At 48.0% G+C, this 20432-nt stretch overlaps 9 protein-coding genes across 9 annotated transcripts; 3 read left to right on the top strand and 6 right to left on the bottom strand.

Moving 5' to 3' along the window:
• Positions 1 to 682: 682 nt before the first annotated feature.
• ABOM_006286 (amino acid permease GAP1) lies at positions 683 to 2683 on the bottom strand (the record flags this gene model as incomplete). The annotated part of the gene is made up of 3 exons (XM_022533415.1): positions 683 to 1745; positions 1814 to 2231; positions 2311 to 2683. Coding segments are annotated over 3 exons (1854 nt in total), but the record flags the coding sequence as incomplete, so codon positions are not given.
• Positions 2684 to 8307: 5624 nt separating this feature from the next.
• ABOM_006287 (RNA-binding protein LSM5) lies at positions 8308 to 8859 on the bottom strand (the record flags this gene model as incomplete). Its single annotated transcript, XM_022533416.1, has 6 exons — positions 8308 to 8346; positions 8403 to 8466; positions 8549 to 8576; positions 8637 to 8675; positions 8723 to 8779; positions 8835 to 8859. 6 exons carry the CDS (start codon positions 8857 to 8859, stop codon positions 8308 to 8310), a joined length of 252 nt encoding a protein of 83 aa, XP_022389365.1.
• Positions 8860 to 9574: 715 nt separating this feature from the next.
• ABOM_006288 (3'-5' exonuclease) lies at positions 9575 to 10939 on the top strand (the record flags this gene model as incomplete). Its single annotated transcript, XM_022533417.1, has 2 exons — positions 9575 to 10670; positions 10728 to 10939. 2 exons carry the CDS (start codon positions 9575 to 9577, stop codon positions 10937 to 10939), a joined length of 1308 nt encoding a protein of 435 aa, XP_022389364.1.
• A 456-nt stretch (positions 10940 to 11395) lies between these two features.
• pex10 (ubiquitin-protein ligase peroxin 10) lies at positions 11396 to 12517 on the bottom strand (the record flags this gene model as incomplete). Its single annotated transcript, XM_022533418.1, has 1 exon — positions 11396 to 12517. One exon carries the CDS (start codon positions 12515 to 12517, stop codon positions 11396 to 11398), a length of 1122 nt encoding a protein of 373 aa, XP_022389363.1.
• Positions 12518 to 13059: 542 nt separating this feature from the next.
• ABOM_006290 (EXS domain-containing protein) lies at positions 13060 to 14516 on the top strand (the record flags this gene model as incomplete). The annotated part of the gene is made up of 5 exons (XM_022533419.1): positions 13060 to 13144; positions 13211 to 13260; positions 13325 to 14007; positions 14071 to 14384; positions 14443 to 14516. The coding sequence occupies 5 exons, from the start codon at positions 13060 to 13062 to the stop codon at positions 14514 to 14516; spliced, it is 1206 nt and encodes a 401-aa protein (XP_022389319.1).
• A 700-nt stretch (positions 14517 to 15216) lies between these two features.
• ABOM_006291 (uncharacterized protein) lies at positions 15217 to 16230 on the bottom strand (the record flags this gene model as incomplete). The annotated part of the gene is made up of 1 exon (XM_022533420.1): positions 15217 to 16230. One exon carries the CDS (start codon positions 16228 to 16230, stop codon positions 15217 to 15219), a length of 1014 nt encoding a protein of 337 aa, XP_022389320.1.
• Positions 16231 to 17054: 824 nt separating this feature from the next.
• ABOM_006292 (Ac45/VOA1 transmembrane domain-containing protein) lies at positions 17055 to 18178 on the bottom strand (the record flags this gene model as incomplete). The annotated part of the gene is made up of 5 exons (XM_022533421.1): positions 17055 to 17194; positions 17258 to 17494; positions 17547 to 17651; positions 17713 to 18011; positions 18084 to 18178. 5 exons carry the CDS (start codon positions 18176 to 18178, stop codon positions 17055 to 17057), a joined length of 876 nt encoding a protein of 291 aa, XP_022389321.1.
• A 310-nt stretch (positions 18179 to 18488) lies between these two features.
• ABOM_006293 (rRNA-processing protein RRP17) lies at positions 18489 to 19203 on the top strand (the record flags this gene model as incomplete). Its single annotated transcript, XM_022533422.1, has 2 exons — positions 18489 to 18665; positions 18730 to 19203. 2 exons carry the CDS (start codon positions 18489 to 18491, stop codon positions 19201 to 19203), a joined length of 651 nt encoding a protein of 216 aa, XP_022389322.1.
• Positions 19204 to 19492: 289 nt separating this feature from the next.
• On the bottom strand, positions 19493 to 20251 carry ABOM_006294 (tropomyosin; the record flags this gene model as incomplete). Its single annotated transcript, XM_022533423.1, has 3 exons — positions 19493 to 19655; positions 19724 to 20028; positions 20234 to 20251. 3 exons carry the CDS (start codon positions 20249 to 20251, stop codon positions 19493 to 19495), a joined length of 486 nt encoding a protein of 161 aa, XP_022389315.1.
• Positions 20252 to 20432: the final 181 nt, after the last annotated feature.

Below are 20432 nucleotides of genomic sequence, written 5' to 3' on the forward strand. Positions count from 1 at the left end.
CGAGAAAGAAGGACCCTAGGAAAGTAATAATCGTAAATACCGACAAGCACAAAGAGAGTGGAAACTCCGGGTGAGGATAGAGGACACCAATGCTCTAAGGACGGGAGGGATGACAACAGGGGAAGATGATTTCTTTGCTGGCGGAGATCTGAGAGGAAAAGGTCGCTCCGGCTCCATGAGTGTAATTTACCGTTGTGAGACAACCTAGTCCATAACCACCTCAGCCTCACGTGTTTCAGTCGGGTAGCTATTTTTGGCTGCATCGTGAAATATTACAGTCTTGGCCAGAATTTAGAAAGATGTGACACCGTATTGACGGTAGAATACGCGGTTTGTGGGCCACTACAAATAGCGTGAGGGGACATTCAATACAACCATCCATACGGCCGGTATCAGCTTTACCTATAGTAGTCTAGAACGTTCTCCAGATACAAACATGCCAAGACTGGAGAAAAGACTGTGTCAACATCAACATTTCAAAAGCTTAGCACAACTGCCTCAGCGGTCACATGGACGATTCCCGGAGGCTTACGACAATCATTTATGCTGGGATCAATACTAAGACAATGAGATTGGGTTATCAGAATCAGAATATAGGCACATTAGTCATAATCGTACAGTGGAGATCAGCGTGTGAATTTCAAGCCTGCGAAACAAAACAATGATCATAAAACTCCCGATGCTAACAGAAGAACTTATATACCTTCTTCCATGTAGGCCACTCTGCCTGCTCGGCTCGTTCCTGCTCAATTAAATACTGAAGATCGAGATCGCGACGACCGGTTTGCAAGTCCATGTCCTTGGCCCGGATAAATGGTGTCTTGAACCAGAGCTTATACGGGATGTAAAAGAACAGGACAACCGGGGCAGCTAGATATACGGAAAACCAGGCCTCAACAAGCTCACCAGCAGTCATCGTGCTATAACCGATTGGCGCAAATCCAACCCAGAACTGTACGACCAAAACGAGACAGTTGAACAAGAACCCGACCCAGGAGCCAATAACTCCCGGTTGTGATTGGAAGGCGAGCTCTTTTAAGCTGTGGCCCTGAGCCTTCCAGCCACTGCGGAAGCGAATGTGCGCCAAACAAACCGAACCCCAGGTGAAGATAGACGAGAGACCAGATATAGCCATCATCCACTCAAAGGCCACTTCTTGTTTGTCCGATGCGGCTAAGAAACTGAGCAAACCGAGGGCAGAGGCAATTAGAATTGCCCAGAGAGGGCGACCCTTGCGATCAATGTATGACAGAAACTTGGGAGCTTGCCCCTGCTCGGCAAGAGCTGCTAGGGTACGAGAGGAGCCGTAAACTGACGAGTTACCCACAGACAAGACCGCAATCATGATAACGACGTTCATGATAGAATCTAGCACGGAGATACCAGCATTGTTAATGGCAATCACAAATGGGGAGGCCTTGGCGTCAGCACTGGAGCTCCCATCAAGAAGTCGCTCATCGTCGTAGGGAACAAGAAGGCCAACCAGGGTGAGCGATACAATATAGAAGAGGCAAATACGCCAGAACACCTGCTTGACAGCTGTTGGGAGTGATTTCCGAGGGTTAGCAGTCTCAGCTGCAGCCAAACCAACGAGCTCGGTTCCAGCAAAGGCAAACGCGGCGTTGACAAAGACACTGCAAAGACCTTTGAACCCGTTATGGAAAGCACCGGGTGTGTGCCAGTACTGTCCACCGATATACCCACCCTTAGGACCTCCGCCGCAGTTCAGGATAATACCGAGGATTCTATCGTACGTCAGTTCTGCTGTTTAAGGTAATGGATACTGGGGAAAGTATTTGGCCGGGACACTTACATAAAGCCAATAACAGCAACGACCTTGATGAGTGAGAAGATAAACTCGGCCTCACCGTAGCCCCTGACGCCGAACAAGTTGATTGAGACGATCAATACCCAAAAGATCGCGACCCATGCAGCGTTTGAGATATCAGATTGCCAATAGTCGACGGTAATTGACGCAGCTACAATTTCCAGCGGCAGCACTACGAGCCATTGCAACGCATAGTTCCAACCCATAGCGAAACCCCATGCCGGATCAATGAACCGAGTCGAGTAGTGCGCAAATGAACCTGCGACAGGAAAAAGAACCGCCATCTCGCCCAGTGCGTGTACGGTGCAGTAAAGCATGCACCCGATCAAAGCATAGGCAATGAGAACCGACGCTGGGCCACCCGTGGCCAAGACTTTTCCGGATCCGACAAATAGACCAGTGCCTAGTTACGTCAAGAGCGGGGGTCAGAACTAGAAGCACTTTATAGTTTGGAACAGCATGGTGAAATGATCTGCGCATACCGATAGAACCACCGATGGCAATCATCTGCAGATGACGGCCCTTGAGGCTACGCTGTAAGGGTGAAGCAGCAGTCTTCTGCGCGGCGTTTTCGATATCGAAGGACTTCCCATCTGCACCGGAGGACGCATGGGCGGCTGTGACATGGGCATTGGGATCCCTTTTGAAGCTGTCCCATATTCTGCGACCAAGACCCGCCTGTGTTGGCTCGGTTTCTCCATACAAAGGTGGCGGGGACTCAAAGGCTGCTCCCCGGGGCTCGGCCTTAGCTCGATTTCGTCCTTCTCCATGGTGAACCACCTGGGTTTTCCTCTTCAGGAGGTCAAACGATGAAACCAAAAGAATCAAAGGGTTGTAGTAGAAGTAGTGGATATGCTACTCAAGGGGGAAAGGAGAGAGGGTAAAAGGGAAAGGATGAATGTATCTAAGCTCTCAGAGAGTACGAGGAGGGCGGCGACCACTCGGGACAGAAAGCTTGCTGACCGAGAGAGGAGCGGGAGGGAAATGCGTGGATCTATAAAGGAGGTACGGCAGTACACCGAATGATGACGGGGCGGGTTATCTGCGTTATTTATATATTAAATGAAATAAAATGGAGAGCAAATAAAATGAATATTATTTATTTTGAAAGAGGGGGAAAAGAGAATCAAACGCCATGGACCGATTCACACCACCTACTTACTACTTGGGAAAGGTTCCGCAGCATTAACCTATTATCTACGAGCAGAGGGGGAGGAGAAGTCATGGCAGCGCGGACATGCCGATTTCCAGTTCTGGTCTAGTTCCATGTGGCTTACTGGAAAGAGAGTAGGAGGAGGATCTGGAACCGGACAATTTAGTGGATGCAAGTGCAGTACGGGGAAACCTTAAGTTGGCCCAATGGACGAGGGTCCTGATAGCAGACTGATTGCATTTAATTTCATTATCATTACCATTACTTGACCGTATCGATAAGTCCGGATTTGCGGGAATTTCATGCGACCCAAGGACTCTGCTTAACTCGAGAGCAAATGAATTAGGGACTAACCGGACCTGGGTTTTGAACCCGCCTTAGGTCGCACATCCATGTATATCCTGGTGGGGATACGGAAGAACGGACAAGTACTACTACAGGTATGTAACCGACGTAGTGACAGGGTTCATACCAGAATAAATTAATCCATGGTCTTTTCTTCCTTCCTTTATTTTCCTTCTTCCCCCTCCTCTCCTTGCTTTTCTTGCCAACTCATCCCCGTCCATGTACCTAGGGGGGCCTGAATTCATAGTCCACTCGGGCGGCTGAGCGAGCAGTGAACTTGGTTGCTTCCCGTACTACTATACTCAGCGAGGTACATGGCCGTCAAGTAACTTTCAGCGCCACCAGGCCACCGCCTAGAATCTCTCGTTCTTGGGTCAGCAGAGACCGTGAACTGTATCGCGTGATTGACTTCTCATACGAGTTTGTACTTGAGCTTGATTCACCAAGAAAGTCACTTGGCGGCGGGTTCAAATGAAAGCGGTTATGGTTTGGTGGTTAGCATTAATTGTAAATGTTATTTTCCGAACGGGAAAAGGTTAATTTCTTTTCTATGTTAGTTGCCGTCAAGCTGATTCAATAAGTGGAGTCATGTGTCGACATGGCCCCAACCATCTACTATTTGTACTGTACATACTATCAGTGCTGGGAGCTTATCTCCCCAATCTGGTAAGTACCTCATTAGCCAGTCATTATCAGTTTATCAGTGATTGCTATCAGAAGATGACCTGATCCACTTGAGATATTGTCTGAGGTGCGTAGAGGTAAGAACTTAGTGCCACGCGATACGCTGCGTGGCCCTGCAATCATACGTGAGCTTCACATGCAAGATAAGAATATCAGAAAGTACGAGCTGCCGCTAAGCGACTCTCGAGGAGGCCGGGAATACCCAGTGGGACCTACTGGTGCGCCGGTACCTGAAGTACACCTGCCCAACCTTACTGTAAGAAATGTGAACGGTTCGTAACTTTCCAGAATAGTGGCAAACGCCACGCCTTTTGTTGGTATATCACCATCACGACTAGAGGAAGAAAAACATCCTCTCATGAATGGCGGGAAGAAGCGCTGAAGGGGGGTGGAGGAAGAGGGCCGTTCGCGGCCTGCAGCTTTCTTTCCCCGCTAGACCAGGGCGTTTTGGGAATCGATCGCCCCCACTTAACTTCCACGCGGTTGGCATCTGAAACCAATCATATCCCCAGCATTTACATAGATAAGAGAGTTAACTGCGTTGCCCAGAGCCGTGTCAGAGATGGTGCGTTCCATGGTTTCAGAGACTCGAGGCATTCGCCGAGGACTGTTGACTGTTGCCCGGTCCTATCCAGCGCCTCCTGTAATAATTCCTTTTCTCCGAGTACTTCGAAGTACGCTGTATGGATGTACATACCAGGTCAAAATTCTGTATAATCGACTTGCACAGGTCGGTGCAGCTGCCAATTAATGAAAACGCAATGTATGCCTGTTTCGTGTTTCTATGACATACAATAACCTCGAACCCCTTGCAAAACCATCAGTTGAGACGTTTGTCCTCGTCTAGCTACTGCGTCTAACTTAGTTGAAACTTAAAAGGTAAGTCCTCATATTTCTTTTTGCTCCTTTGGACTAGAACGATACGCTTCGGAGGAAATCCTACTCGCTCGATTCTCTTATGCTAAGGGCGACCAATGCATGGAAGCACGGGAGAACACCAGTAGAGAAGGGGCCCTGAAAAAAGGCTCCTCAAGTATGTCAGATCTTTGCTTCGTCCGTGACGTGCGACAATTGATGCTCAGCAGTGAAACGGTCAACGTCCGACTCGGGCTACTGATCAGGATCTTGGTCGATGTTGCTAACCAAGATCACATTGGCACAAGGGTCGCGAGTTCCCAACACTCCTTGGCACCACTCTCAGAGTCCCGGCGCCCATGTCGGTTCGACTCGGTTGTGGTCTGAGTCCCTGACAAGGTCATTCAATGGGTAATAAGAATAGCCGAAGGCCGTGCTTCGAACCTTGGCATGTCAGGCAACCCTCATCTCAGTTTACCGCAAGATTGGAGCTGTACTCCTTGCAGTAATCTCACTTCCGAGCTCTTCGTTCAGAAAGGGGTTCCTCATGGATTCAAGAAAGCCTCGGCCCACACGCTCTTTGTTGGGATCTGTGCCCACTCCCAAACCGGTAAGACTAAACTATTCCATAGACCATCACCTCGGTATCATCTGTACATAAGAAAAAAAAAAACCCCCCCATTTGAAAATTTTTCACGGGTTCTTTGAATAAACGGACCACTTGGTTAAGTTCCGTGGGAGCGGCACCGAAAGTAGAAAGAGTACGTGAAAAATAATATAAAAGAAAAAGAAAAAGAAAAAGAAAAAGAAAAGGTGTCGCCGTCAAAGTTTTCTCTGCTAAAGCGTGAGATCAACCTTAATTCTTAATTTTTTGTATGTCGGGCGGCGGGCCTAAACCACAGACCTCAAGGAACAGGACCATGGAACCAAGGGCATGAATCGAAGCCTTCACCTACAGAGATCAACCACATCTCGAGCAGGGGGATACGGTAACATCGCGTCAAACCAGAATCGTCTTGATTGGCGCAGGTTGCTTCGACGAGCCAATCAAGACTTCGACTTATATCAATCGTAATACTAGACTCCGTAGTGGCGCTGACACCACCTGCGCAGTCCAAGGCGTCAATAATATTTTCGTGGTTGCGAAGGAATCAAGGAATTCAATGACTGAGCTGCGTACATAAATGCCCAGAGAATCCTCGTATCAGACGTGGCAACAGATACCACCCTGAGTGATGGCAAGACCTCGTGGCTCTCCATGCCAGCCAATGGCAGCGCCACCGCAGCTCGGATGGTGGCATGCTCTCGAGGATTTGGTTGATCGGACTCCGTTGGCGTTGAGAATCCTCCTGTCACCAATACGACGCAGAGCAAACGGGCGAAAGATAAAATTGGAATAATCAAAGTAAGAAGCGATAATTTACAGCAGTCCGCGTGAGATGACGCCGGCCTTGGCTGGTATACATCCGGTTAAAGTATCTTTGTGAAGGTTTTGCGTCGTGTAATCCCGAGTATCAGAGAAGAAGAACCTGTGCCGCCCCGCCACACTTTAACCTGTGTAATATGCTTTTTTTTCCCTGGCAATGTCCTGTATTTGCCAATAAGTGTTTCGCTTATCCCCATGTATCACGAAAGACCTCGTAGCATAATATCATACGTTTTTTTTTTCTTTGTGGTTTCCCTATTTTCCAATCATTTCTACCATTGTTGTACAGTTGGAAGAAGGTAAGTTAAAGTTGTTCCCAAACCCACACCTCCCACGACCATAACGCGGGGAAGCAATTCGTTACATAACAGTTTCCACTCTAGATCGTCAGCAGCTTCTCCATGAATCTGGGGTAGCGAAGCAACCTTCGGTATTTGCCTCTCGATGACAATGAAAACTTTGGATTCGAACAAATCTTGACGTCAAATCCAATCCCCCGACTCCAACCGGGCCGGTCCTGCAGATGCCAATGCGTCGTGGTGGGTCGATATGTTTCATTCGTGGTATTCCTACCACCGGATTTAGCAATATCGGTTACTAAGGGATATTCTAGGAATAACCATCCCTCGAGTTCGAGAAGGTCAAGGCCTTTAATCGACTTTCTGTTTCTCGCTCTCTCAGAGTGGAGTCAGAGGGGATGACGTCAGATATTGATGCGCCAGACGCTTGCGAAGCCTGTGTATCTTAGGGTAACTTGTCGCTCAAAGCGCTCCGCTATATTAAGAATATCTGCAGCTGTTCCTTGCGTAACTCTTTGGAAGAGCCAATACTATTGCTCGACTCTGGTCCGTGACGGCCTTCAAGGTTTTGGCCGTCTGAACGGAGCTAGTGAAGTAACAAGTGGAAGCTACCTGCCTCTACTATCTCCTCTCGTTGTCTATTTATCCAGGCTTTTGCCCCTCAAGAACTACTGACCTCGGACAGCTCTTTCAAAACCTAGTTTGATGTCTTTTGTGCCTCATGCAACGGATGCTAGTCTCTTGTGACAGAGCGAGACGGGATATTACCGCTGACTCACTGAGATATGGACAACAGCTATTCCCATAGTTATAGACTGCTTCAGGCTTGCAGACCATGCATCCGTTACTGTTATATGTATATCGACTCCATATGTGATGGTACACCTTGTAGTTGAACTTCATTATACTACACGGGCACAATATCAGGAAAGTCCGTAGGGTAACTTCTTCATATAGCGGTGGAGCTCAGCTCCTCACTATATACATGAGCCAACCAACTAGCAAGCAAGTTATATCAGATATTGCTCCCAAGCCAAGAGTATAGGAAGTATATAAACTCTCTTTACCTGTTCACCAGATCAAGTCATCATTTTGATTCAAGGTATACTACTGATATAAGAATTAGTAGCTGAATACCCTTCTAGAAGCTGTGTTCTACCGCATATTCATAACATGATCAATCCCATTGAACGGGATTCTATTATTATAATGATAACCTTCTATCACTGCCCAAACATCCATTTAGTAGGGTGACTTACCTATAGCGAGTTTATCTAAATCTGCTAGACTATCGGTCTAGGGTACGCTATTCCTCAAGTTTATAAGAGTCGCTATGCTTAGTTGCTTTCAGCCAAGCATACCCTAGACCGATACGCTCAGAAGCTCTCTAATATGACTTGTTGGCTGAATAAAATCATTTCATTGGACAATTAAGTGCGGGCGTGAAAGCCAAACAAGACCTTCTAGGCTCTATACGCGTAATCGATATCTTATATGTAATCTCATCCTGATCGCGCTTACATCTGCCTTATAAGAGATAGATATTTGCTGCAAGTAGAGGACCTTTTGTATATAGTGGCGCAATTGAATAAACAATCTAGATAGTAGATCAACCCGTTTTTGCAATTACAATAGAATCTATAAGATTTCGTTTATCATCATTGACAAAATCTTTCTTTTTTCATCAAGGCAAGTAGAAAGCATTGGATATCAGAAACTAAGAGCTACCGACCGGCCCTTCACCACCAGGAATCAACTGCAGATCCGTTAGTAAGACGACAATAGTAGAGGAATAGATAATATCATCCATACCATGCAGACGTTGTTTCCATTTAGCAAGATCTTGGGGAGCTTAACCTGAGCGCCGGAGTAGTCGCTGTTGCTGTTAGTCCGAATCTGCGGGGCGTGACCAGAGATATAGGCGGATTAAGAAAAACTACACGGCTAGCTGTACTCACAATTCAGTCACGTCTTCCAAAACCATGTCTACCCTTATGTTAGTATGGGGTTCTTTGAAATGTGATAAGAAGATAGAGGGTAACTTACTGACGTAGTCATCAAACCCGAGCAAAGTACCAGCGAATTCTGTAAGCGTCAGCACACGGTTGATTCTCTCACGCCGACCGACAAACCTTTGTCATTCTTCATGATGACCCAAATTCTAGAACCGACGCACTTGTCGATCAGCTCTATGGAAATTATTAGCGAGAAGCTCCAATAATACACCAATGGTTGGGTCGTTACCGAGGGGAAGGAGTTGAGAAGCCATTATGGATGAAGTGAGTGATAAATGGAGCTAAACCGAGGAAGTACAAGGAGTTTAATCTATATTTGAACCGCTAAAGCTACCCTCTGCAAGAAAGGTTTGGCCTGGCTTGATATAGAAATCGCACGCTGTTGGGCGGATCCTCGATCATTCCCATTCGGACAATCTTGGCGGGAGGGAGCGCACGTTTATCCGGCCCGATAGTCTTGCGCCAATCAGATCTACGAATACTTCTTCAGGGACAAAGGTTATTCTCAACTTAATCATACAATGGTTCATGGGGACTTATAATCTACCTGCAATCCCAATAGGCTACTATTAGGGGCGTATTCAGTATGACTGCTTTGAGATATGCCGTCTCCTCGATTTATCCCAAGAGAGTTGAAACACTCTTTATGGCAGACGACAAAGCATCAACAAGGCTTTGTTGTGCACAATGATTCGCTCCGTATACTCAAGAAAGCCTCGTTGGTTCATGTTTCCTTTCATCTGATCTCCTGGCTGACGGTTTTTCAGTCGGCATGATGTTTCTTATAAAAGCTCGGCTCTCACATCTTCTCGAGCCTCCATTGCCAGTTCAAAACTTCGCCTTAAGATTGATAGCTATATCTCGCCTACTAGCTACTCAACGTTGATACGCAGGCCGTGTGTTTTGAAGAATCAAGGACTTTTTAATGTCAAACCAGGCGGAAGCCGTGCTTTCTCTTCAACCACAGCCATGTTTCGAACAACGCTAGCTCATATAACTAGCCTGTTCAAGACCGGCTTCAAGAGCCAGCTCAGAAACCGTCGTATAATCGACGTCGCTGATGCAACTAAGGGGCAATCACGAGGCATTCCTTGCAAATATTTTACACATGGCCTAGTACAGTGTGAGAATTTGAAGGGGCTGGAACGACCCAGGTCTTCGACGACCGTATGCTGCAGTAGCCAGCGATACCCAAGTCGCTCCACGTGCTCTGCAATATGTGCGAAAGTGCAGCGCCCCAAATCAGGCTTCGGTACCAGTCAATATACACGTCCTCAGGCGGAGGGTGCCTCTGGAAGACGAGAACATACATCCATAGACTCAAACACCAAGAGGCCATGTACATCCAGCTCTGCAGCTCAGTTGGCAACTGAGCATATCAAAGATACAGAAAAACTTCCCAACATCGCTAAATCCATACCAGCGATCCCAGCTGCAGGCTCCCACGCTCAGCTACCCAAAGACAGCCCGGCTCCAAAGTTCGCTCCAATCTCAGGAGCGCACAAATTCTGGAGTCATCGACTATACAAGTCACCAGATGGGAAGGATATTGTTGTACACTACTGCAAAACCCTAGAAAGCGCCGAGACAATAGCGAGGATGTTCTCAGACGATCCCATCCTTGGACTCGACATAGAATGGAAAGCCAACGCCTCCGCGGCGGATGGCATACTGAAGAACGTATCGCTGATCCAGCTTGCGAGTTCGAGGCGAATCGCACTCTTCCACATAGCTATGTTTAGACCGGCGAGGAGTGTGGAAGACCTCGTACCCCCTACTCTGAAACGCATCCTCGAGTCCCCGGACATAACAAAGGCTGGCGTATCGATTAAAGCAGACTGTACCCGATTGCGCAAGTACGTTGGGATTGATACGCGCGCCATCTTCGAATTGAGCCATTTGTACAAATTGCTCAAGTACAGCCAGTCGGATCCAGGGCTCATCAACAAGAGGACTGTCAATCTGAGCGCCCAGGTTGAAGAACACTTTGGGGTTCCTCTGGCGAAAGATGCCGAGGTTCGATGTAGTGATTGGGCATCTGCGCTGGATTATGCCCAGGTTCACTGTAAGTGTTTCCTTTTCCCGAACGTGTAGGATTGCTTAACAGGGATTGTTTTTATAGATGCTGCGGCTGATCCGTTCGCATGTGTGTGTCTATTCAATACTATGAATGAGAAACGTATGGCTTTAGACCCCATGCCTCCTTTGCCGGCACATGCTGAGTTGAATTTACCAATTCGGATTGTTCATGAGACCCTGGTGAATACTGAGCCTGAAGTGGAGGTTATCGAGCCGATAGATAATCTACTAGTGGGGACTAAGGAACGTTCCTAAATCTGGTCTCTTTGTTGAGGTTAATAGTTTGGATAACATTCAAGGTATGACCGGGACTCGGGATGTTCTAAATCCTGTATCGGGTGCAATGGATAGATTGCGTACTCATAGGAGGCTTTGGATGTTTGAGAATATTCATTTGACTTTAAAATATCATCACATCTTCACCCTCTATTCATACTCCGTATAATGACAGGGGTTATTATGCCAAGTCTGCAAAAGCCATGCCAAGAATTGTGGACTCAGTATACCTGAAATAGATGAACAATTGTGGGTCTTCGCATGCTCTTAATTACAGGTCACTTGAGAAAGGGGGTATATTCCTCAAAAGACCGGAAACGACAACATAAAAAAAAGTAAATGGACGATAAGCAGGACTATATGTGGACCAGATATCAAACGCTGATATATGCGCGACCATACCCTATACTATATACAGAGAACAAATGGCTCGAACTAACCTCTCAGAGGCAGAACTTTAGATAGCAAGACATCTTGTCGACACAGGGGGCATTCGGGCTTCTCGCGTACCCAATCTCGCACACATGTCCAGCAGAATACGTGTCCGCATGTGGTGACACTAGGGTCTTTGAAGGGCTCTAAACAAAGCGTGCACCTGCTTTGCTGCCCTGAGGGAATCCAAGGGATTGCAGTGGAGTCCTCTGAGAGATCATACCGGGCATCAGAGGCAGGAAGAAGCGGTAGCGTTGGCGGGTTCTCAATAGAGTGGATCAACGTATCATCCTGACCCCTAGAATGGGTCGCCTCTGTCTCAAGATCTTCTTGATGCAAACTCAGCCCCACTTTCTTGACGTGCAGCACGCTCTGCACCGCGATCTGCAAGACAAGCAACACTCCTAGCACTTCGTACCCGACCCGCTGCTCATTCTCCTCAAGCTTCTTTGTAAATACATATCGCAGGCCCCAAAGACGTTTCGACAGATGGTAGTACGCGCCGGTGAAGTAAAAGGTCGCGATGCTCACAGCGTAGACAGGGTTCAATGACGTGACGGAATCAAGGTGTTCCAGAATATATTTTTGAATTCGTAACTTCGTGAAAAAGGACGGTGCCTTTGATGTGTCTTTTCTGCTAGGCTTTGTCCCCTCCCTGGCTTGTTGGGCCTTAAGCTGTTGCCGCGCGATGCTCCGCTCCAGCTTCGCCCGTAGTCGCTGGCGGAAAGCTGGTAGGATCCGCTGAAGAATCCAGGGCACAATGATACTGCTCACAATATATCCCGCCCGCCTGATAAAAGAAGGGAGCTGAAGTGTGTCATCTTCCAATTGGACAAGATCACAGTATTCCTCCCCCAACGTTCGGTTGCCGATCAGGGTAGTCAGGGAAAAGTATAGGATCTCGGTCAGGTTCTTGATGGTTTCGGAGTAGGTATGGGCAAATCGGGCTCCGCGGAGTGAGCGGATGATATTCTGAGCTTGCTGTACAAGATTTGAGGTAAGGAATAAGTCTTTTTCATGGGATCGAATGATATCCGGAGACGTCGCGAATGGGTAGAAATGCGCCGAGGGACTGGGCGCCGAGGCGGAGGTTGCAGGAGACAGAGAGAAATCTTCGTCCGCCATTGTCAATGTATGTACAGTGCGATTGAAGTAGTATAAAACGTTAGTACAAAGTCAGGTTGACCGAAGAAAGCTCGCTCTACCGTCTTATCATTGTCAACTGACGTGGTTATCATTCCCCCGGAGAATGAGCCTCCGCAGCGGCGACATGGTATACCTCGGCAGTCCACACGTGAGGTGTCGCTCCACGTGACCCATTTCCATCTGGAAACCTGGAGCCAAATTTGGAAGTCTCGACCTGCAAGGAGTTAGACCCGAAACAGACAAGTGTGCATCCTCCCAATCCGAACAGCCGCGCGGAACCGCCTGGACTCTGAAAGCGTCCCTGAGCGTCTTCATTTTCCGTCTAGTAATTATGAGAGTGTAAATTTTGGTTTTCAAACTCACCCCTAGTCACTCTTTATTTGGTTCAACTTCTTTTCGCTTCTGCTCTCCTCTTTAGACCCCCCTATTGTGATCTTCCCCTTTAATTGTGACCTTCTTGTCCCTTATCTCCCCTATCTTCTCCGTCCTGGCGCTGTAGTCCCGCGCCGCTTCAATGGAATATGGGCCCTGATCAACATGCTCAATTGGATCGCTTCAGTCTCTTTCTTCCTTTTCCCTATCGTGTGGCCGTGATCCTGGTTGCTGGTAAGCCGAGAGATACTGACGCTCTACTTATGTTATATTTGTGACGATGTTGATTCCAACGCACAGGCTTCTGGGGTTGGGGGGTCAATCTCCAATATCTTCTCAAGAAGAACATTGTAGGTTAACCCCTCTCTTCATTTGTATAACTTTTTTGAATAATATCTGACCGTTCTCAATTAGGATGTCCCCGCGCTCATCCGATACCCTGCCCGTCAATCTTCGTCCCAGCGACCCCACCATGTCTCGACATACCACTTAGCTACGCTCTTGACGATCCCCCTACTGCTCTCACTACTTATATTCTGGGCCGCTACCCATGGCTCTACTGAGAGGGTCGAATTTCTGGATTTTATCCCGCAGTCATATCTCATTATCTTCTTCATAATCATCCTTCTCCCTTTCAACCGTCTCGCGCGCTCTGGTAGACATCGCTTGCTCGTGACCCTGAAGCGAATCAGCATTGGTGGATTGGCAGAAGCTCAAGATGGAAAGTTTGGAGACATCCTACTTGCCGATGCGCTGACTAGCTATGCTAAGGTGCTAGCGGACTTGGTTGTCACTTTCTGCATGTTCTTTACCTCGGGTGTTTCCAGCACATCCAAGCCGGATCGCAAGTGCGGACACGATTGGGTGATTCCCCTGGTCGTTGCTATTCCGAGTATTATCCGATTTCGGCAGTGTTTGATTGAATATGTGCGTGTGCGTCGAGCTGGTTTCAAACTGGAAAATCAGGGCGGCCAGCACCTAGCCAACGCTCTGAAATACGCCACCGCGCTTCCCGTCGTCTACCTTACCTCCAAACTGAGGAACTATAACCCTCTGGAGAGCTATGGATACAGCGAGATTAGCCTGTCACGACTATTGTATGTTGTTTGCATTTGGTGTATAAGTTTGAGAGCAGTAGAGCTTGGCTAATGACATCCCAGATACATGTTCACTTTTGTGAATTCCACTTACTCTTTCTACTGGGACGTCACCAAAGATTGGGACTTGACCCTCCTAACTTCATCACGCCGCAGCGCACATCATCCTTACGGATTACGCCGGCACCGCCATTTTGCGGATCGGCAATACTATCTTGCTATTCTTGTAGATCTCGTTATTCGGTTTTCATGGTTGTCCAGGTTTATGCCAGGGCTTGTCTGGCTCTGCGAGACGGAAGTGGGCATCTGGTTGCTTATGTCCCTTGAAGTCGCACGCCGGTGGATGTGGATCTTCTTGCGTGTGGAGACCGAATCTGGTGAGTTATATGTCGCCTATAAGCTCATTGATAATGTACGCTAATTTGGTATATATAGTCAGGAACAGCCGTGGACCGGCCCCTGATGATATTCTTCTCGGTGAGTTTAACGGTAAATTGGATGCAGACTGAGCAGCAGCCGTACTCCAAAGTTGTTGAACACCACCCTTTTTATAAATGACACGACTTGGTATATCCACGGATGTAGGACTTATTACTGTGATTATGCATGTATTTCACTTTAGTTGTTATTCTCTGCTACGCCCTTCGAGCGTTTTGCTCATCATTCGGTCCATTTCCCAGATCACTATATCGCATCTTCGACCAAGCTAAAGACTTTCAAGTGACCATCTGTATGATATTTGCCAAGCATTGCGAGCTATCGCTGTGCGCAGTACATAGTGGCAGGTCTTTTTTTTTTAAATTCTGTTTTATTTTCTACATGCAACTACGCTACGGACATATGGGTAATAAACAATTACTCTCGACTTGGAGATCCAAGACCAAGAAATGTAACCAAAAAAAAGTTTCAACAAATACGACACCCAAAGTATCATGGATAGTGATCTAGTTGACCTCGAGTGAACTCCATCGCCCAAATTACCGCTGCCAAAACCAAAGAGACAAGGTGAAAAATTAGCCAGAAAGGTGCGTCGTCCTGAACGCTGGTGGTTGTTCATGACATGAGAGATGTACATACACTATATAACAAGATTATGTGAATGATATTTGCCGTCGAACGTAAAGGAAAACTAAGGATAGAACAGGGGCGGGGAAAAGTGAAACTCAGATACAGCATTCGTTCGGTCTTGGAATGGGAGATCACCTAACCCTACTTTCTATTGTGGGGAGGATGGTTCTCGAATAGGTCTTCCAAGTAGGCACTAGGGGTCCTTCCTTGCGTAGGAGATGCAAGATTGACAGAGCTATTGGACGCCATGTGGGAATATCTCGAAGTGTTAAACTGAGGTTCATAGACACCAGGGGTATGGGTAGGTGTGCCAGGTGGGCTGGGTCCCGATTTTGTCCTCGTGTACCCCTGTGCCTGCGGGCCCATACCCGGAAGATCAGGCGCGGAGAACTGCATACTCTGGTGGCTTCCGCTACCAGCAGCAGCGCTCCCAGCAGCATAATACCCCGCGGGAAGATAACTTGAACCTCTGTTTCCACCGCTGTGCATTCCAGCCGTGGGGGAGAAGAACAACCCACTGTTGGATCTTGGGCCCTTGGAGGAGCGAGGGTTTGTGCGATGCCCGCCGCTCATTTTTTCTAAGGAGACGGCTGGTGCTGGGCCGCCGTGCGAGCGGTGCGCAGATCTCTTTCTCCTATGGCGGAGGAGTCCTTTTGCCTCGGAGGATTGTATAATGGCTGCTTTGCGGACGGACCGGTTTACGGACCATGCGACCATGCCGCGCCATGCTAGTAGCGCGAGACCCAGGAAGCCTAGAACTGCACCGACGGCGATGAAGACGGTCCCTTCGGGAGTATCTGATGTTTGCATGTATGGTGCATCGGCGAGTGGGGGCACTGTCACCACGGGGTAATCGTTCGTTTCGGTGGAGGTTGTACTGGAGTCTGTAGATGTTGAGGACCCAGTTGTTGTTGTCGTTGCTGATTTGTCTGTTGTGGACGCTTTCGTGGTCTTTGATGTCGTTGTAGTGCCGTCGTTTGTCGTAGCTGTAGTAGTCTCCTTAGTCGTTACATCCGTTGTCGGCGCAGGGTCATCCGCAGTAGTATCCTGGGCGAAGGATATTTGCGCCATCATCAAGATGGCAATGAGGAGTAAAAGCCATGTGAAAGAGGGTTGGCGGCGGGCCTTGCGAAGGCCCGCGGCTCGAAGATTCATTGCTGAGACTGTTTAGCGAGTGAATGAGCAATATCGATGTTACTTGTTTCAGAGGAGAATGAGTTGTGGGCCGGGACGATTGCGCCTGGTATGTCGCGCTGACGATCCAAGGAGTTATATAAATTCTCACGCAATGAAGAGTTACCAGCCTTGGTGGTCAGAGATATGTTTGGATGCAATGGCGGCCGTCTGTCGCAAGTTGTGGGACGTGGATCTCTATCGGATAGTCTCCACCAAAACACAGGATCGACAGCAACCAGATCTACTTCGGGGCACAACGATAGTATAGAATAGATAGAATGCCCAAGTGAAAGACAGACACTACTCGTCAGCGCCGCGATGGTTATATCAAATGACGAAGCGAGAGATGAGGGCAATTTTCAGTGGGATAACCCCCCCCCGGAGATCAGCGACAGGAGATCCGAGACCACAGCCGTTGCCCCGTCACGGGCCTTTGTACGCTCTGCCTTAGGCTCTGGTCCTGCGGAGAAGTCAATTTCACGTGATACCCTATATTTAGGTCTCCTGTCTTAACAAAACCCTCGCGCTAGTCTCAAATACATATGACATAGTTCATGGTCAAAGGGACGAGAGAAGTGCAGCAGGTCTTCTTAGGTCCTGCACGAGCAAGCACATCAGACAGCTTTGGAAGTTCCGTAACTAACATTCAGACCCGTAAACACGCATGGAATATACAACATAGCATACACGATAAAACCTTAATGGTCTAGAGCAATTGATGACCGGCTTTCAACCGATTTGTCATGCCGAACTAAAGAGTAAAAACAAATTCCAGGACGTTTATTCACCACACCAACCACTAATCACTGTTGCTTCTTCTGCACACTTGCGGACGTGTCTTTTTCAAAAGCGGCGTAAGGAACTTCGAGACTGGCAAGGGCGCTGAAACCGACATACAAGATCATAATGAAGACAAAGGTTGCCATGAGTCCCATGAAGAGGCCTATTAACGTTAGTTCCCGTCACTAACAATGTTCAAGAGGGGCACTTTATGTCAAGGTCGCACCTGGTGTGAAGTATTGATACTCTTGGAAGAGGGACTTGTTAGATGCAGGCTCCGAACGAAGGCTATGCGCCGCAAAGTCTCGCTTCAAGTCCATGTGGACGGGATCTTGGTAGGGATCAGTTTCGGATTGATAGATACCCGAATCGGACTCTCCAAATTCCGTCGGTGATGTGACATAGAGAATGGTGTACTTCTTCGACGAAGGGATTCGTTCAATAATGTCAGAGAGTAGGCCGTCTGCAGCACAGTTAGAAGATCTCCTCATGCCATTATTGGGTTGCTCACAGACCATTGTCAGAAAGTTGCTGAGCCCTCTCCTTCCCCAGAGGGAGCACAGGGAAATCAATAAAAAGGACTCGGGGGTCGGTGCCAAAGTCGGATGGATAAGAGCCAGCTAAAGCACCCAGTTAGCGAGAGTTTCAACATCTTTGCTACCTTGAATTCACAGGACATACAGGAACCATCGATAACAGTAGTTTGTGCCCCACATTCCTTCTCGATAATGCTTTGGATCTGCTTCGCTTCAAGCACACCAACAACTTCGTTGACAGTCGCAATCGACCGGATAGTCTTATCCTTTCCCGTCATCTTCGCGCCCAGGCGGGGAGCGGACTTGCGAGTCGAGAAATCGGTGCTATGAACACCGGGTTGGGAAGCAATGACATAGTAGTCGGAGGGACACGAGCTAAGCTTCGAGGAAAGGTCATCCAGCAAGGAGGCAGCGGTTTTGAGTTGGGACGAAGTAGAGAGGATCCTAAAGGAGCTTGTTAGCTGGTTCTTTGAGGAGCTGCCTGCGATAACTCGAATGACTACCACCAAAACATACTCAGAGGTCGATGCAAGGAAGAAGGGCGAGGTGTCACGGAAGGCATTAACCGTTGCTGCTCCCAGAGCAAGCAGTGAAAAGCTGCTCAAATGCATAGTGGTGGATAGGATTTAGCTTCAGACAAGCACAGGCTGTCCGAATGGTGAAAGGGTCCCCGGAGGTATGATGGTTGGAGACAGGCTGGAGGATTGGCGGAACGGGGCTCGGAGGCGGTCGACCCAAATCACCGGCAAGGCTTAGCTTCACTTTGATCATCGTGCATGCGATAAATTTTGGGGGAAAAAAAAAGTTGGCCCTTTTATATCGAACCCATATCACTCCGTCAGTGCATTATCAACGCACTTTTTTTTTGTTTTACTCTCTACTAGTACAGTATATACATTTTTTGTTTTTCTACATAATATCATGGGACCACAAGCGAAACGGCGAAAGACGAGCAAAGTCGAAGAAATCACCTTCGATCATTCTGCCCGCCATGAATTCCTCACAGGTTTTCGCAAGCGAAAACAACAACGAATTAAGCATGCGCAGGAAGTTGCAGAGCAGAAGGCTCGAGAGATGAAGAGAGAAGATCGGAAACGAGTTCGTCATTCCTTGATAGTGTATCTCAGTAGAAATACGTTTATTAATTGCAAATCCTGCACAGATTCGGGAGGAACGAGAAGCAGAGTTCAAAAATGCTCTCGAAGAGCATCAAAAACAACTAAAGAGGCTTAGGGAAGAAGAAGATGGGGCTATCTCAGGTTCAGATTCGGAAAGCGACGAAGATAATGATGAGTGGGAAGGTTTTGAAGAGCCACCTGCAGTGGACTACGAAGCGGAGTACATTGACGAAGACAAGTATACTACGGTAACAGTAGAAGAGATGGATGCTTCTAAGGAGGGCTTGCTACGAGCACAGGGGCATGGTTCGGACGAAGAGCAAGAAGGTGAAAAGGAGAAACCGACGTCCGAAGCGGATTCCAAGCCAAAGCCGGTAGAAAAACCCAAGAAGGCATCGGACAAACCGAAAAAGAAGAAGAAGAAGTTCCGGTACGAAAGCAAGGCGGAACGCCAGCTCACTCGCAAGAAAGAGCGCCTTTCAAACAGCAGGAAAGCAAAGGCACGGAAAGAACGGTAGCGCAGGTTGATCCCCACAAAAATTCATGCATCTTCGAACCAGTTGACTTTGAAATACCCCTGAGGAGACTCTCATTGCTTATGGTCTATGTTACTGTGGGCAAGTGGATATATAGGCAGAGGGCAGGTGGATGACAAGATGACGAGACAGAGATGCTACTGGATTCGGCTCCTGATGGCAAATGCTAAATAAAGTAATCTGCAACACGCAGGGAACAAAAGTTATTATGTTAGAAGAAAGGTCGAGCCGAGGTTTTCCCAGAATATTGCATCTGCAGGCAACCCTAGCCTTAAACATTGCTTATAGAAACCTCCAAGTCGTGGAGATCCTTCTGCAACTCGGCGTACTTCTTCGCCATCTCCTCATACTTGCTTTCCCACTCATCACGAGACGACTCAAGGGCCTGCACTTTGCGCTCGTAGTGGCCGGCTTTAACATCGGTTTGGCGGAGCCTATTGAGCACCAGCGTAATCAGTAATTGTTCGCCGACGATGAAAAGGGGTTCCAAGGAAAACCATACTTCTCAACTGTCTCCCTGGTGTTCTTGTCGGCATTCTCAAGCTCCTCTTCCAAGAGCTGCAAGCGTCTCTGAAGGGTTTCATTCTGAGTATCGTGCTGGGCGCTCTGGTTGGCAGCATCCTTGGCCTCCTTGAGAGCGGTTTCCAACTTCTCCACCTCACCCTCAAGAAGCTGGTTGCGGTGGTTGAGGGATGTGATCTCCTGTTCCTTCGCCAGGTTCTCCTGTTCCAGCGTCTTGACCTTGCTCTTCAACTCCTCTGTCTTCTCCTGAGCCTCCTCAGCCTCCAGGCGGAGGGCGTTCATTCTCTAGACACTACCCGTCAGCCCCTTTTCCATCTTCGCATTTATTTCATTCGGTAAACGCGAACCAAGACGGCATCCCTTTAATCGCCTCCAGGCAGGATACCGTAATGCATGATGAGGGAAGTTCACGTAAGGAGAAAGGGTGATGCATGTGTATTTTCGGGAGCTTAAAAGCTACCCCGCCAACAGGGGGGGAATGGATACTCACCTCCTTGATCTTGTCCATATTGACGATGAAAGAAGGTTAAATTTATTTGTACGGGGGAAAGACAAATATGTATTCAAGAAGAAGAATGTATACGAGTAGCAAGTTATAAAGGCTTTCGCTCAGCGAGAAACCCGACAGAATCAATAACGTGTTCAAATGTTGGGAGTTGGTTTTGGGAGAAGAAGAAGGTGGAGTGACT

Source organism: Aspergillus bombycis (assembly GCF_001792695.1).
Source record: "Aspergillus bombycis strain NRRL26010 chromosome Unknown contig00040, whole genome shotgun sequence".
Taxonomy (NCBI): domain Eukaryota; kingdom Fungi; phylum Ascomycota; class Eurotiomycetes; order Eurotiales; family Aspergillaceae; genus Aspergillus; species Aspergillus bombycis.